This window comes from Myxine glutinosa, chromosome 6, assembly GCF_964187855.1.
Source record: "Myxine glutinosa chromosome 6, kmMyxGlut1.1, whole genome shotgun sequence".
Lineage (NCBI taxonomy): Eukaryota > Metazoa > Chordata > Myxini > Myxiniformes > Myxinidae > Myxine > Myxine glutinosa.
The window spans coordinates 113,421,539-113,439,936 of NC_136266.1; the positions used below are offsets into that span (position 1 = coordinate 113,421,539).

General features: G+C 45.0%; 1 protein-coding gene across 3 annotated transcripts in view; it reads left to right on the top strand.

The window, feature by feature from the left end:
- Positions 1–16,551, top strand: part of CLSPN (claspin) — a 136,569-nt gene extending 120,018 nt beyond the window's left edge. For all 3 annotated transcript variants that reach the window (XM_078780408.1, XM_068120885.2, XM_078780409.1), the window contains 5 exons: positions 3,755–3,891; positions 4,067–4,169; positions 4,366–4,472; positions 10,892–11,077; positions 16,111–16,551. In XM_078780408.1, the coding sequence (XP_078636534.1) occupies positions 3,755–3,891; positions 4,067–4,169; positions 4,366–4,472; positions 10,892–11,077; positions 16,111–16,206 (629 nt within the window). In that variant the 3' untranslated portion in view covers positions 16,207–16,551. The remainder of the gene's footprint in view (positions 1–3,754; positions 3,892–4,066; positions 4,170–4,365; positions 4,473–10,891; positions 11,078–16,110) is intronic.
- Positions 16,552–18,398: the final 1,847 nt, after the last annotated feature.

Consider the following 18,398-nt stretch of genomic DNA (forward strand, 5'->3'; position numbering starts at 1 on the left):
AATTTCATTAAAGCCTGGTCGTCTCTAGGGGCCGTCCCACTTGTTCCCGGCTCCCCGGTGGGGGAGGGGGATAAGTTGGTGCTCGGGACGGGGGAGGTTCCAAGGCTCACCTCGACATCTAATTCCCCTATTTCCGGCTCACTCCCGACGCTGACGGAGGCCTCGCTGCGTACTTCCATCTCATCAATTTCCGACATCCGCTTTCCGGAAGATTGTTTCCCGCGCGCGTATTTATTTTAATAATTCCTGAAACAATTTAAATTTGACGAAGACGCGATATCGCGCTCCGTTTGCCCAATTGATTATTAAATTTCTCCGCCTCGACTATAAAAATCTTGCGTTCGAACGTCGGGCGCAATGCACGCCCGACCGTGTCGATGTCTCGCCGCGGACAAAAAAATTTGTCCGACGGGTTCGAATCCTACACTCCTGACACCACCTGTTACGCAACCGCGATTAACATCACAGTTACGGATGGCCGATTGCGAGGCTTTACACTCCCGAGGCGAAAACTCAATGGCGGATTCCAACTCAACACAAAGTTAAACGCGCGGAATGGCGGACACAGCAAGCTCCGCAGCCTTATCTATTAAAATGAAACACCCAGGAAACTGCATTCAGATATATACAGAAAATAATGTAAGGATTTATTAATGAAAAGTAAAGACAGTGAAAAAGCCCGCGCCGGTAATAACTCTAATCAGAAGCCTAAATTGGGATCCCACACACAACAGATATCAAACACGATACGAGGGAGATTATGAATTACAAAAGAAACACGTCACGTCGTGTACAGTGTACGCGGAGCCCGGGCTTATCTGTCTCTGTCGTCTTCTTGTGACACGGCCGCGCTCAGCCGCCACCAGGCCTTCTCCAAGCTCCGATCCTCTCGCCGCCCACGAGGTCGGTGCACCAATCTCCAAGGCACCCCACGCAGGCCAGCGGCTTCACCCAAGATCGATCCCCACACGAAGCACGAAAAGACAGGAACAGGGAGAACGCAGGTTTGACTGCACGTCTCGTCCCTCCAACTCGCTCCGGGACTGGTCTCAACTCAACTCCTCCGGCTCAACTGAAGTGAACTCTCTGCGGGAGTGCTGGCAGCCAACTCTTCTGCAGAACTCTTCTCAACTGCTGCGCAACTCAAAGCATGAACCACAAGAGACCAAAAGCTGCACTGCCAGACGCCAGAGAGGCAAGAGAACAAGAACAAGAACCAAGAGAGCGTTCGGCGCTCCCTTAAATAACCTCGCTGGTGACGTCACGTTCCTTGGTGCGCCACCCAATCAGTGTCCTCCACCGAATCACAGGCCTGTAGTGTTGTGATAGCGCGTGGCACTCGAGGCCCAGCGGAGGTGTAGCTGGCTGCGGCCATCATCGGCGGTGTCCTAGCCTGGTTTCCTGTCCGTTTGTTCCGAAGTCATTGTCAGGGAAAGGAATTATTTAATGTTGCGCTAAGGACCTAACTAATGTTTATGTGGTTTGGAGTGCCATAATGGACAAAGGTTTGACTACTAGGTGAAACTCACAGGGGCGTTACCTTTAATCCCTCACTATTTAACACCCGAATCTCCAGGTAGATCCACAATCATACATCTTACCCCGACAAACGCCTCAACATCAAGAACTTATTACATGTAGAGTCCCTGTCACGACAGTCGAATACCTACCTATTCAGATCTACCTAGCTCTAGATGTTGCTCTACCAAATTCATAACAATATCATATCATAGCATGTTTTCTGCGTCTTCCACTTTGTCAACTCACATCACTTCACCGACGGGGGACCTAGGCGTAACGCTTGTTTAATATTACCTTTCACGCGGATACAAAGGCATAGACATAGAGTATAGAGTGTTAAGCAGAAAAATCAACTTAAATAGGTAAAAAAAAAAAAAATTTGGTCGAAAATACTAAAAACACTAAAAGGCATTCACTGATGAATCTCTCAAAGTTTGACGAAGATCCGTTTGGTCATCTTTGAGGAAAACAAAACCAATAGTCTAACAATGGCGTAGTCGGGCTTGTTTGATACTTTAGTTGAAGAGGATAGTATGACCTCGGTGGATACCCAGGATACCAGTTAGCAATTAGCTGGATACGAGTTAGCAATTAGCAAATAATGTGAGTATAGGCACCCAAATGATCGGAGCTTCCTACACCTCTCTACTGGCAGTTTGGCTCACACTTCTTGTACAAACTGCTCCAGTTCTCCCAGATTTGAAGGGTGCCTTCTTCTAACTGCTGTTTTCAGATCTCCTCACAGCTGTTCAATGGGACCTTCGATGGAGACCCAGCTTTCTGAATGTTGAACATTGCGCTCCAAAATGCCTTGGTAATCTCCTGATTTCATGATGCCATGCACATATTCAAGGCACCCAGTGCCAGAGGCAGCACAGTAACCCAAAAACATCACTGAACCTCCTCCATGTTTGATTGTAGGGAAGGTGTTCTTTTCTTGGAAGGCTTCATTTTGTATTCTGTAAACATAGAGATGATGTGCGTTACCACAAAGCTCTAATTTGGTCTCATCTGTCCACAGGACATTGTCCCAGAAGGATTTTGGCCTGTTCAGGTGTGTTTTGGCTACTCCAGTCAGGCTTTCTCAGCATTGGGGTCCAACTGGGTCTCCTACCATAGAACCCCCCTTTCATTGAGTTGGCGACCGATGGTGCGAGTTGAAACTGTTGTACATTGCGTCTGAAGGTCAGCTTGAATCTGTTTGGCAGTTGATCGAGGTGCTTTCTCCACCATTAGAACAATCCTTCGCTGCAATATTCAATCAAGTTTTCTCTTGCGGCCACATCCAGGGAGGTTGGCTACAGTGCCATGGGCCTTAAGTTTTCTGATAACATTGCATACGGTGGACACAGGAACATCAAGGTCTCTGGAGATGGACTTGTCGGCTTGAGATTGGCCATGCTTGGCTACAATATTGTGTCTGACCATCTGACAATTCTCTGGTTTTCTTTCTTTTTTCCATGCTCATGTTCCCATACACAGTGACACAAAACACAAAACAGCAGAATGACGCTTTTTCTCTATTCAAACTGTTTGAATGAGTGATTTTTATATTGTAGCCACCTGCAACTCACCATAAGCGAGTTCGATTCCAAAGTAAAGGAGAATCACCTGCTTGAAATTGAATTATTTCGAACGACTTCTAATAGCTGCCAATAATATTGTCCGGGCGATTTTAGGATTTCTGTGTGGAATAAGATTTATTAAATTTTACAGCTTTTTTGTTTTAATCCACTGCAAACCAAAGAAATACATATGTGGATACCAAAATATTTTTTTTATTTCAACAATTTTCTGGAAGAAATGGTGCATTATTTGAAAAGAAAGTGCAAGGTGCCAATATTTTTGGCCACGACTGTACCTTACGACACTCGCTGGGACCCCAAAACGTTCCACAGAAGGTTATATTTCCTTTTCGTAAAATATGCAAATGTAATGGTTACTAAATGCATCCCCCTGTCATGTGACCAGATCCTCAGTTAACAACCAACGACACCACAAACAAACACACAACACACAAACATCTCTTATGGTATATGCACTTACTTTTCTTTTATTCCCATATTGGAGGTGAGATATTGGTTTTGCATTTATAGAGTGTTCGGCAGTGTGGGAGCACATTTATAAAAGACTTGCATTGTACAAATCACTTTCTTGCAAGAGATTGTTTCCCCTTTACTGTTTGGCTTGAACCTCTTTGAGTCGACACTAATAGGTTAATCACCTCTTGCAGATGACGTCTCTCAAACGGAGTTGTTCTGCAATGACGCTGATTTATCGGGTGATGACGAACAGCCACATAACCTTGTGGAAGAAGAGGTGAAAAGAATCAAGGAGAGGCTTGACCGGGAGCTGTGGAAGCGAAAAAAGGTAAGGGGAAAAAAAACTTTCAGAATTATGTGAAACAATCGATTTTTAGGTCAAAATATAATGAAATAAGGGGCCTAGCCCATGGTGAAAAGGATTTCTCATTTGTTCTAAAACTGTTGTTTGTTCTCTATGGCCGTCATTTTCTCTGCTTCTTCAAGTTGCTTGTATTTATCAGAGTGATGAGGCCAGTGAAGATGATGGAGAATATGATATTGCTGAGCACAGCCATTTCATGAAAATGGCAAAGAAGTATGCCAATGGGAGCGTCTGTAAGACAGGTGTGCTGATTTGTTTAATTGCTGCAAATGAGATGTGTGCTTTTGAACTTTGATCTTAGACTCAGGGTAGACGATGATTATAATCTGGGATTCCAACAATCATGAGTGATGTGCTCAGATGAGAACACCAGTCAGGGCAAACCACGTATCGAAGATGAATTATTTTTTATTTTTAAGCCTTTTTTTTTTTTTTCAGACACCTCCCTATCATTGACAAAGAACGCAGAGAGCAATCCCATAGTAGACAGCATGCCGGGCATTCCTCTACACTTCCAATTCTCGGCTACGAGTGCAGCACGCAGGGTACAAATGTTTTGTTTATACTTGTCAACAAAAGGTTTTGTTTATACTTGTGTCAATAAATGTTTCGGCTTATACTTGTCAATAAAGGTTTCTGTTTGTACATACATATGCACTTGATATTTGACTGGTTGAGAAGAGTGATGGAAATAAATGTAGAAGGAAGTAGAGGACGGGGAAGACCGAGAAAGACTTGGCTAAAGACAGTGGAAGAAGACATGCTGGCAAGGTGGTTTTTTTTTTTTGTTTGTTTTTTTTTTGTATACAAGATCGAGGCTCGTGAAAGAGCGAACATTAATCACAGAAAGACAAACCGACACATAAAACATATAACATCGAGAGCGGTAGACAAGATGGGGAGAGAGGAGGAAGGACACAAACACAACATTTGAGAGCAGGGACCGAGAGACATGGAGACATGGAGACATCGAGAGATCTGAGAGAGGGCGAGGGCTTTGGGGGGGGGGGCATGGGAAGGGGGCGGTGGGAGAGGTATAAAACATATGGACACTGCCAGGACTTCCAGGAAAGAAGTTGGAATTTCAAACAAGGTGGATCTGGGGTGAATTAGCGGGGGTAGAAAAGATCAAGGTTTTGGATGGGGGAAGATAAGAGATGGTGGTGAACAGCTGTTTTAAAGACCTGGAGGGAGGAGTGGGATTGAAGGGAGTGAGGGAGTTTGTTCCAGAGGCGGGAGAAAAGAGTGAAGGTGAGCAGAGAGCCGAGATTTCGGCAGTTTAACCATCAGAGGGTTGCTGGCAGATCTTGTGCGACCTGTAGGAATATTTGGGGGACAGAGCACAGAGAGAGCTGGGGGTGCAAGGCCGGAGAGGAGTCGGTAGAAGACAGAAAGACCACCTACCTGCCTGCGGTGAGTGAGTGAAAGGCCCTCAGAGATAGCTTCATCGCGGGAGATTCCAATAATTCTGAAAGCTTTGGTTTCAACAGCGTGAAGCCGAGCTAGGTGTGAGGCAGGAGCACCGGCCCAAAGGGGAGAACAGTATTCCATTGAGCTGCGGATGAAAGCCTTGTATGTGGTGAGGAGCTCAGGTGTGCCGAGGAAGGACTTCGCACGACGGAGGATGCCTAGTCGGCGACTGGCTTTGGAGGCCAGCTTGGAAATGTGGTTTTCCCAAGAAAGATCATGGCAGATAGTGAGACCCAAAAGCTTGAGCGACAGAACTTCTTGGAGAGGATTGTTGAGAAAGTAGATGGGAGGGTTGTCCAGTCGATCTTTTCGGAGAGACATAGTAAGAGTGTGAGATTTGTCAGGATTGAAAGACATGTTCCACTTGTTTGACCAGTCTGTGATTTTGTCCAAGTCTTCAGAGAGTGAGGAGGCTGCAGACTGCCGATCTGAGGGAAGAGGAATGGAGCGGCAGAGAGTGGAGTCATCAGCAAAGAGATAGAGAGGATTTTCAAGAGAGTCAGAGAGATCATTGATGAAGACCAGAAAAAGCACGGGGCCCAGAACACTGCCTTGGGGAACTCCAGCCTGAACAGGAAGAGGAGATGAGAGAAAGCCATTCAGGGCCACACGTTGACGACGACTAGAGAGGAAGTCCGCCAGCCATGCGTGGAGATTTCCATGGATACCAAAGGAGGAGAGTTTGGTGAGCAGAGCAGGGTGCCAGACCGTGTCGAAGGCACGTGATATGTCGAGGGAGACAGCTCTAATTTCCTGTTTGGCATTGAGGACCTCCATCCATTGTTGAGACAGCAGAAGCAGCATGTCCAGAGTAGAGTGACCTGGTCTGAAACCAAATTGATGATCAGAGATCAAGCCATTGGAGAAGAGGAAAGATTTCATATCCGAAGCAATGATGGATTCCATGACTTTGCTGATAATTGGGAGAAGGCTGATTGGTCTGTAGTTGCTAGGATCTGTTTTTGCACCTTTTTTGTGCAAAGCGGTGATGTTGGCTGATTTCCAAGCAGATGGCAGTTGACCTTGAGCAAAAGAGAGGGTGAAGAGAACAGAGAGAGGGTGAGATAGAGCAGCAGAGCACGATTTTAGGACCCGTGGGCTGATGCCGTCGGGTCCAGTTGCAGAATCAGAGTCGAGGGTTGACAGAAACTTTTCCACCTTGTCAGGAGGAAAGGACACGGAGTCCAGGAGCAGCAGGGTACGACTGGGTATGGTGGGTACAGAGAGGGATGGGTTTGGGACACAAGATTTAGAGGCAAACACAGAGTTGAGGCATTCAGCTTTTTCACGTGCGGAGTCAGCTGTGTAGCCGTTTGAGGTAAGGGAGGGGATGGAGGGGGAACAAACACCAGAAACGGATTTGACCAGACGCCACCAGGATTTGGAAGAGGGAGACAGATAAGAGAGTTCGGTCTTGAGAACGGAGAGATATTGTTTCCTGGCTCTCCTGAGGGTGGACACACACTTGTTTCGGGCTTTGTGAAAGGAAATGAGATTTCCTTCTGTTGGATTTGCTTTCCAGGAGACGAAGGCAAGTTGTTTCTGGGCAACAGCCTCACCACAAGATTCCGTGTACCATGGACGGGAGGAAGGGTATGACAACTGAAGACGAGATGGGATAAATCTGTGCATGAGAGAGAGCAATTTACTTTGGAAGAATTCCCAGGATGAGTTGATGTCAGAGGTGGTAGAGATGGGAGACCAGTCCAGATGATTGATGGCTGCTTGAAGACCGTGCCAGTTGGCCTGAGTGAAATGCCAGACTCGTCGACGCTGAGCAGGCTCCCTGAGGATGGTCAGAGAGATGTCCACTTTAACAAGGACATGATCAGATGATCCGATTGGAGCAGAAGAAGAGCAGCAGACATTTTCAGGGAAGTTAGTCATAACCAAGTCCAGAAGAGAAGATGTTCCGTTGACTGAGATCCGGGTCGGGAAATTGACAGATTGTGTCAGTCCCAGTGAGTCGCAGAAGTCCTTTGCTGAGGAGCCATGGCTGGTGAGAGAGGTACCCACACCCAGCCAACTGGCATGATGACAGTTGAAATCACCACATATGAGGAAGAGAGAGTTGGGATGAGTAGATAGAAGTTGGTCCATATTATCAGACAGCGAGATGTAGATGGAGTCATCACTGTTTGGTGGACGGTACAACACACATATGAACAAGAGGTGGGAGCGAAGGGGAAGCCGTAGCCAGAGGTATTCCTGGGGGTGAGGTGGAGAGAGTGCAGTGCAGGGCGAGTGAGGAAGAGAGTTTTTGATAAAGATAGCAACCCCGCCTCCAGGACGAGGCTCAGGTCTATCATACCGGAGGAGGGAGTAGCCCGGGAGAGATACTAAGGAATCAGAGACATCATAAAGGAGGAAAGTTTCTGTTTAGCAGATCACGTCTGGTTTGACAGAAGCAACCTGTATGGAGAGATCAGTTAAGTTTGAACGAAGGCCCTGGATGTTTGAGGTCCATACCGTTAATGAAGAGGAAGGGGGAGCATCAGATACAGAACAGGGGGGAGGAGGGGTAGGGTAAGATGTGGAAGAGGTGGAAGAGGTAGGGAGAGCTGTTGAAGGTGTGTCAGAGATTTCAGAATAGCTCGGAGAAAGGGAAGGATGGGGCGGCCAAAAGGTTTGATGGTGATTGGGTGAGGCACAATGAGGTGTTATTTGAGGAGGGGGAAGAGCGAGGCAGAAGGTTGGGGGAGATGGAGGTGAGAGTTGGAAGGGGGAAGAAGCGGGGAGGACGCTTTGAGGAGGGGGAGTGAGGGGGGAAATTGAGAAGCAATGAGGGTGGGGAGATTTGAAGGGGAGGGGTGAGGGGGGAGTTTGGGAGGGAAGGGACAAGGGGAGGGATTTGAAAGTGATGGGATATGGGGGAGATTTGGAGGGGAGGGGTGAGGCAGGAGTCTAGGAGGGGAGGGATGAGGGGGCGTCTTGGCGGGGAGGGGTGAGGGGGTAGTTTAGGAGGGAGGGGGCAAGGGGGGAGATTTGAAAGGGATGGGTGATGGGGGAGATTTGGAGGGGAGGGGTGATGGGGAAGATTTGGAGGGGAGGGGTGAGATTGGATTTTAGAAAGTGTACGATTTATGGGAAACGAACATTTATTGCAAAATGAGTTTCTTGTGACCTTCGAGTTAAAAATACGTTTAAGGACGCTGGATGGAGGATGGAGTGCAGGAGAGTTTAGGGAATGTAGAAAAAAGGCACTATAGGAGATGGATATTTTTTTGGGGATGAATTGATTTGGTGAGCAAGTCGAAAGCAGCCTTTTAAAGAAGAAGAAGAAAAATGTGTTATAAAATATGACGGAATACATAACTTGAGGGGAAAGTGTAAACATTGAAGGTTAATAACAGTGAAAACTATCTGGGGAAATGGGGGAGAAACACGTGGTCGAAGAACGAACGAACGAATAAGAATGAATAAACGAATGAGAACAGAGAAGGAAATGTTTTTTTTTTTTGTTTTTTTTTGAGTTGAGATTTACACAAGGAAGTAGGCTATGGGTGAAAAGACTGGGAATACAGAGAACGAAAGTTATTGGATCATAAACGACGGACCGCTGAGAGAAAAACAAAGCCTCAAGGTTGTACAGTGTACACTGTACAAGGAAGGCCTCAAGACACGACACGAATTAACACGATTTTCAATACAGGTATGAAAGATTTGCACTGAAAAATCTTCGTCGGGACACAATATACATACAACACCATAAATAAATAGTTTTAACGAAAATACAAATGGGAACAATCACTTAACTTCGATTTCAAATCGTTCGCGACGCGGCAAAGGCCTTGCTCGCGACACGGCAAACAGACGATCAATTTATGAAGGATAAACCTTCATAGGTGAAAGCATATCATGATTTTGGTTAACAAGGAGAGATGCAGAAAATAGGGCAAAATGGAGATGATTGTCATGGGGACCGCAAGGCTAACCCCCGCTCTTGCAGGGAAAATGGCCTTAAAATGCATGTTGTTGTTGTTGTTTGTACATACATATCAACACATGTTTTTGTGTGCACACATCACCAGATGTTTTTGTTTATATTTGGCAGCATATGTTTTTGTTTATACTTGTCAACAGATGTTCCTGTTTATTCTTTTTGTTTATACTTGTCAACAAATGTTCCTGTGTATACTTGTCAACAAATGTTTTTGTTTATGCAGTACTTGTCTATAGATCCCGGTGTGTACCCCGGTTTAGAATAGGTACACCGTATCCCTGCGCATCGTAAGAGGCGACTAAGGGTTGGCGCCAGGAAGGGCATCCGGCCATAAAAACATTGCCTCGAACGGGGAACCATGATTGTCATTGGGGCCCGCAGGGCTAACCCCCACTCTAGCGGGGAAAATGGCCTTAAAACGATCATTCATTCATTCATTTATAGTACTTGTCTATAGATGTTTCATTTCATGCTTTCATTTCATACATACTGAGATAATTTTAAAATCCACTGCTTGTCATTGCACAAAGTTTGTGCCAATTAAAAGGTTCCATAAATAATCAAATTACTTTCTTGTTTTTATTTATTTCCTTTCATGCTGAAAGCTAGCCACTCCATGCTTTTTGCTCATCATTGTGAAACTGATATACTTCCTGTACATATTTTTTGTAGCACGATTGGGCTTAGGGGATGATGGCAAGCTCAGTTTAGCCATGCCTTCTGTGATAATGCTTCTGGTGAACTTCCTCACCCTGAGAAGGGAGGATGACGAGACAGAATGGGTGGAGTAATGGAGGTTTGGAGAGACTGGAAGAGCATAAGATGAGATTGGGTACGCCATTATTATGGCCTCTGAATCCATACTTGGTTGATTAACTATCATTTTACACATTGGCCGACTTAACAATAACCAGGTTTTTTTTTTTTTGGTTTCGCTTTATTGTCAAATTGATCCAAAAATATTCAAGCAATTCATGTTGTGAAATATTGCACCAGGGCGGATCTTGGAGTTTGAATCACCCTCCTGTTCTTGCTGGTACTTTGTTGGATTATGTGAGCAATGGAGGCAACAACTGCTTATTAAAATTCTAGGCTCTATTTTCGAGCTCTGGCATAGCCCACCCTCCCCTTCCCCACCCTCCACACCCTCCACACTCCACCTTCAGCCTCCTCACCACACCCAAGCTTGATACCCCAATGGCCATCTTCCCAACAGCATTTATGTCCTCGACATTGAAATTATGGTCACATTCCTACAGTCCTGCAATAATTTTCATTCACATTTTGTGCAAAGTTGAATTCCTCTGAGGCATTCATCATGTGAAGCTTTGTGCCAAAATTTGGCAATTCTAGCTGTTTTCATTGTCCAATTTTTCTGCTGATAACCAGACATACAAACAGATGAGACCATCGCTGATATTATTCACAGACATATTGAGTGTATGTTTTGGGAATATCATAGTGTTATTGAGGTTAAAAGGTTTAACTTCAAAATCATGATATGCTTTCACCCTCAAACCCCCTTTCCTTTTCCTCTTTCCTCATTTCCAGGTGCAGCTTGGATCATTGCTGGCACAGCCAAAAGAAGAGCTGCAGAGATTAGCTGGGGTGGCCAGTAATTGTGAACCCGCATCGGGAACAGCTCGCACTAACAATCGGCGCAGTTTTGTGTTCCAGGCCCTGTCTCCTGATCCAAAGGTGGAAAAGCGAGAGAAAGTTGCAAGCAAACGATCTTTGGTAAGGCCTCACTGAAGAGTGTAGGATGTCTGGTCTTGACAATTAATGCGGAACTTGCAATAATATGGTCTTAACACACAATATAGTCTTGTGTAGATTGATCATTGTTCAAAAATACAGTGTTTGGGATTTGCCTGACAAATGAACTGACTTACAAATGTCATTGTGTAAATAAAAGTGGTTTTCAGTTTGGCAGAGATTTTAAAAATCAAAATGGCTGGCACAAAATTTTGAGCAAACGCTATCCTGATGTATAATGTATTCCATTCCAATAGAGTAGGAGTTAAAAGAAATGTATGGTAGGATGGTGTTGTTTTTGTTCTGTTTATGGAAATTGATAGGTATGTGATAGATAACTAGGCTTAAATGTGTGTGTGTAGGAGCTTGTGTGGTTTTATTTCAAGACTCCCTATAAAGCAGACACCTTTATATCATTCAAAGTTATAGTTCACCACTCTCATTTAATATTTCCTTCCCACACAGCATCCCTTTAAAAAAACTTTTACTCCTATTAACACATTTGTAGAACACAATTTCCCCAGATCTTCTCAACATGTTCTCTTCCCTTCCATGTTTGTTGAAACCATCATCCTTTGTTTTCTTTACACTTCAAGGCACATGCACAGAGAGAAGTATGTACACACACACACACACACACACACACACACACACACACACACACACACACACACACACACACACACACACACACACACGTGCACACACACACACACACACTACATGACCAAAGGTATGTGGACACCCAAACATCACACGTCTTATTCCAAAATCATGGGTATTAATATGGTGTTGATCCGCCCCTTTGCTGCTGAAACAGCCTCCACTCTTCTGGGAAGGCTTTCCACTAGATGTTGGAACATTGCTGCCGGGATTTACTTCCATTCAACCACAAGAGCATTAGTGAGATCGGGCACTGATGTTGGGCGATTAGGCCTGGCTCGCAGTCGGCGTTCCAATTCATCCCAAAGGTGTTGGATGGGGTTGAGTTTAGGGCTCTGTGCAGGCCAGTCAAGTTCTTCCACACCGATCTTGACAAACCATTTCTGTATGGACCTCACATTGTGCATGGGGGCATTGTCATGCTGAAACAGGAAAGGGCCTTCCCCAAACCGTTGCCACAAAGTTGGAAGCATGCAATCGTCTAGAATGTCATTGTATGCTAAGATTCCCCTTCACTTGAACTAAGGGGCCTAGCCCAAACCATGAAAGACAGCCCCAGACATTATTCCTCCTCCACCAAACTTTACAGTTGGCGCTATGCATTCGGGCAGGTAGCGTTCTCCTGGCATCCGCCAAACCCAGATTCGTCCGTCAGACTGCCAGATGGTGAAGCGTGATTCATCACTCCAGAGAACACGTTTGCACTGCTCCAGAGTCCAATGGCGGCGAGCTTTACACACCACTCCAGCCGACGCTTGGCATTGCGCATGGTGATTTAGGCTTGTGTGCGGCTGCTCGGCCATGGAAACCCATTTCATGAAGCTCCCGACAAACAGTTGTGCTGACGTTGCTTCCAGAGGCAGTTTGGAACTCGGTAGTAAGTGTTGCAACCGAGGACAGACTATTTTTATGCTCTACACGCTTCAGCACTCGGCGGTCCCGTTCTGTGAGCTTGTGTGGCCTCCCACTTTGCGGCTGAGCTGTTGTTGCTCCTCGACGTTTCCACTTCACAATAACAGCACTTACAGTTGATCGGGGCAGCTCCAGCAGAGCAGAAATTTGACGAACTGACTTGTTGGAAAGGTGGCATCCTATGACGGTGCCACGTTGAAAGTCACTGAGCTCTTCAGTACGGACCATTCTACTGCCAATGTTTGTCTATAGAGATTGCATGGCTCTGTGCTTGATTATATATACAGACTTGGCATTTAATATGGAAAAAAATTTTGTGGGGGTGAACTTACTTTTCAAGATGTCTTAGAACCAAAAGTTCATTGGAATTATGTTGAAATTATTCTAGATTTTGTTAATGTGACCTTAAAAAGAAACAAAAACCACATTTGAAATTTCGAAACAAATAAATTGATCCTTGAAAGTGATGTAAACTGATATCGAACTCAATTCATGGACAGTACTGTGTTAAACTTCTGTACGTTTTCCAGATGTATCTCTTTATTTTGCACATTAGCCAATTTTTTTAAAACAAAAACAAAAGTTAAATTTCGACTGGGATTACGGACAGTAAAATTACAGTTCAGTACTTCGTGTAACCCCCACGAGCATTCAGGAGAGCACGTACACGTTGAGGCATGCTTTTCACGAGATTTGCCAAGGTTTGGACAGGAATCGCTTGCCATGCAGTGACAATAGCCTGCTGCAATTCACGCACAGAGGTCGGCTGCTGGTCCAAGTGGTCGATTTGACGCGTTAATTCTGCCCACAAGTTCTCTATCGGATTCATATCCGGGGACATGGCAGGCCACTCCATATGCTCTACACCACGGTCGGTAAGAAAGTGTTGGATCATGCGAGCACGATGAGGCCGTGCATTGTCATCTTGGAAGACAAAGTTTCCTCGAAAGGCTGCACGAGCAAATGGAAGCAATGTTTCTTCCAGAATGGCCCTGTACTTGAACTGGTTCAGGTTTCCATTCAGAACAACCAGGTCAGTTTTGCCCCCTGTATGAAAAGCAGCCCAAACGGTCACCCCACCACCTCCATCTTGGACTCTTAGCACTATACAATCTTTGTTGTCGGCTTCATGCACTTGTCTGCGCACTCGGACGCGGCCATCTTGACGATAGACCAGAAATCTAGACTCGTCACTGAATATCACGTGATTCCAGTGTCCTGGCTGCAATTGACGGTGCTCTCTGGCCCACTGCAGTCGGCGCTGGCGGTGTTGTCTGGTCAGGCAAGGCTTTCTCAGGGGATGCCTGGCACGATAGCCTGCTTGAACCAGTCGTTGGTTGACTAGCCTTCTGGATACAGGCACATTTGTCAGTTGCTGCCACTCAGCCCTAAGCCGATTAGCTCACTTGGTACGGCCATTGCGGACTAACCGGTGCAGCTGGCGATCATCCCTGCTTGTGGTTCTGCTGGGACGTCCTGGCCTCGGTATTGGAGTAGTGACACACCCCTCTGGAGCATTTCGTTTCAGGATCTTTGACACCTGACCTTGAGTGATGCCATACTGCCGAGCAATAGCACGCTGTTTCATGCCGTATTTTCGTAAAGCCACCACTCCATGACAAACAGCATTGTCGAGTTGCCGGACCATCTCCAGAGGAAGCGGCAATAACTTTTGCAGACGTGCAGCAGTTGTTTTCCACTAATACAGAACGCAACAACCCTTGTATACCCGACTGTGAAGCCAATCATCAAATGCACCTGTCCGTACATTTTGCCACGCCACCTGTGATATAATCCTGTTGTTGACTTCTTGCTGCGACAGACAATCAGTGACATGGTTCTTTTAACAAATAAATCACCAAAGTGTAAAAGAAACTCACCAGATTGATATACTGAGTTAAGAAAGTAAACCCAAGTCAAGAAAAAATATATATTCCATATTAAATGCCAAGTCTGTACCTGTCATCAATCGGTGTGGCTGAAATAGCCAGATGCACTAATTAGAAGGGGTGTCCGCATACTTTTGGTCATGTAGTGTATACAGTGCCTCAATAAAGTATCCACACGCCTTGACTTTTTTTTTACATTTTGTTGTATTACAGCCTGCATTGAAAATGGATTAAATTGAGATTTTTTTAGTCACTGACCTACACATAATACCCCTTAATGTCAAAGTGGAATTTCGTTTTCAGGAATTTTTACAAAATAATTTTAAAAATTAAAAGGTTAAATGTCGAGTCAATAAGTATTCAACCACTTTGCTATGACACTCCAAATTGAGCTGAGGTGCATCCAATTTCCTTTGATCATCCTTGAGATGCTCTACAACTTGATTGAAGTCCACCTGTGGCCAATTCAATTGAATGGACACGATTTAGAAAGAAACAGACATTTCTATACAAGGTCCCACAGTTGACAGTGCATGTCAGTGCAGAAACTTTACCATGAAGTCCAAGGAACTGTCCATAGAATTGTGAGGGGGAATAGATCTGGGGAAGGGTATATACCAATTTTGAGTGTTGTAAGTTCCCAAAAGCAGAGTGAGCTCCATCATTAGGAAATGGAAATGATATGGAACTACCCGGACTCTTCCTAAAGCTGGCCATCCGACCAAACTGAGTAACCTATCAAGAAGGACCTTGGTCAAGGAGGTGACCAAGAACCCAATGACCACTCTGACAGAACTACAGAGTTCCTTGGCTGAGATGGGAAAACCTGCTGGAAAGACAAGTGTCTGCAGCACTTCACAAATCTAGGCTTCATGGGAGAGTGGCCAGACGGAAGCCATTCTCGAGAAAAAGGCACATGACGGCATGCCTGGAGTTTGCAAAAAGGCACGTGAAAGACTGAGAGCATGAGGCAAAAGATTCTGTGGTCTGATGAGACTAAAATTGAACTCTTTGGCCTGAATGCAAAGCACTACGTCTGGCGGAAACCGAGCCCAGCTCATCACCCATCTAACACCATCCCTACCGTGAAGCATGGTGGTGGTGGCAGCATCATGCTATGGGGATGCTTTTCAGCGGCAGAGACTGGGAGACTTGTAAGGATGGAGGAAACGATGAATGGAGCCAAATCCAGGCATATCCTTGAGGAGAACCTGCTTCAGAGTGCAACAGACCTTAGACTGCGGTGAAGCTTTTCGTTCCAACAGGATAATGACCGCAAGCATACAGCCATACACACACACACACACACACACACACACACACACACACACACACACACACACACACACACACACACACACACACACACACACTACTCTATATCAAATCCTGTATAAATCTTTGTTTGAACTCCTTTATGTTTGCCTTGCTTTATAAAGATTGGATAAAAATAATTTTCATCGATTCATCCTGATATCACTTTGTTCTTGAAATGCGAAATTGAAATCCTGTTTTTTTTCATCCTTTTTTCTCACTGTATTTTCCAAATAGACGAAGCCCAGCTCATCTCCTGTGACCCCTCCATGTGTGAAGCGTCCTCGACACGAAGTCCCTAAGCAGCCTCGAAGTGTGTTTTCTTTCCTTTAGGCAATGGAGACAAAATCTGATGCGAGAATGCAAGCCTCAAGTTTCCTCTTCGTGTCATGAGCATGTTACGCATGTATCTCCTATGTTCGTTTGTTTACAATAGTTGTCGATTTTATTTTGCCTCGTGTGGTGTTTTTCATCGAGACAATAACGGTTTAACGCGTCACTCAAAGTCGCCTTTCTGATCCTTCAATAACCTCATTTTGTCATCCTTTGTTTTCAAAGCATTTCCATGGCAACCTGTTTTGCATGGTAAAGTGTAAATTTATGTAATTACATAATTTTTATTTCACAGTCGCGTTTATTTTGCTTTTATCTCAAATAAAAATGTTTGCATTTTGACTACGTTATTGCCATTGATTTTGACCTTGGCTTTTGTATTGTTATGTGTTACCTCCCCAAACTCCGGTTAGAGTGCCCCTCAGAGTCTCGCAACGGAACGTGGCAGAAAGATTTGTTATTTTGAGTGTTCTAATAAACCATGATAAAACCACGCCAATGCAATTGTCTAGAACAAAACAAGTAATTGTATTAAGAACTCTCACATACACAATAATAACACTCTTAAAGAAAGTACAATGAAAATATCACTTGCATCAAATGAACAATACATATGATGCCCTCAAAGCATCATTCCCCCAATGCCCTCAAAGCAATAAACTCACGATACGCCAAACGTGAGTGGAATGTAACATTCCCCAAAGTCCGTGCACAAATCCCCACGCTGGTTGAAGGTGGAAGTTGTGCCGAACGACAAGAACCATTGCTAGGTATTGACAAGGTGGCGGATGAGTTACGAGGTGAGAGGTTGATATGGGAATTGAGCCGATATGGAAACCAACAGCAATCAACACGATGAGGTCGACATGGAAATCCCAACGACAAACACCATGAACCAGGCCGACGGTCTCCTTGAGGGAAAATGGCGGATCGGCCTGTAATGGAGGCGCTTGCTTTCCCTCCAACAATAGCTCACCCTTTGTGATAAAACCTGAGACGCAGGTTTAATTGCAATCGCAATATATGAATGTCGCAGGCAATCCCTTTCCCGGGAAGCCTCAACTCATTCGCATCAATATCAAAAAAAGTCTGCTTGCAGCCCCGATGCGACACAGCTGTCTCCTCCTCCCCTCTCTCCTCTTCTGGTTTCTTTGCCGCGTTTTCCTTTTTCCTTCACAAACATTTATTTTTACCTTTTACTAAAGTCATCTCTATTTCACACAAAAATCTTAACAACAATATTACCTGAAACTAAAAATCGTACAAGTATATAATAACAACAAAGGCGGAAGTGACGAATGTGTAACTTTATTTCAATGTACTTGCTTGTTAGCCCTTCCCCATTTTGTGTTATGAGTGTGTGTGGTCGTGTATGTGTGCACACGAGCGTCGTCGCATTTTCAACCAGCCTTATGAGAATTATGAGAATATGCTGAAAGTAATTAATAAATTTTACATTTTCTACCACGCAAAGCGAAAAGTGGGATGAAGCAATTGGTTCACTTTGTGTGTCTATCTGTCCTGTCTACAAACATGTTTATGATCGAGGAACAACTTGATTAAAATTTTTCTATACGAATCGTAGAAAAAAATTTTTGGATGAGTTTTATGCGCTATATTTTCAACACAAATCAGAACATGAACCACAAAACGAACGCCGCAGTTTAGCAGTACTTTGGCTCTAAAATCGGCCCGATCGTCCATGTGCAGAGAGGAGTGAGATAAAAAAAAAAATCCTTTGCCTGCCTGTCCATGGAATTGTGCGGGGGCATAGATGTGGGGAAGGGGGAAAGTCAAACAGAATTGAAAATCATCGTAAACGGAAAACTTACTGTTTTTAAGGACACCATGAAGGACACAAACAACAGGCATGAATAACTAATGTAATGTGGTGCTGCGCACACACGACTCGATTGCCAGAGAGGTAGGCCACAACGCGTTGGTATAACAAAGAGTCTTTATTCAAAGCTCGTATTTCAGCACTGGGCGGGCTCGAGCTTAGAGCCCGCATTTATGTCCCGAGGCCACGCCTAGTCCCCGGGCGTGGCCGATCGGTCGAAGGGCGGGGCATGTGCTTTCGTTCCCCGCCTGGGTGGGTGGTGCGCGGAATTATTGCCCCTTGTGCCCGCCACACGCGCCCCCCCCAGAATTCCCGCACACCTGAAGGTGAGTTTGCGGGGAAGCCGGATGAC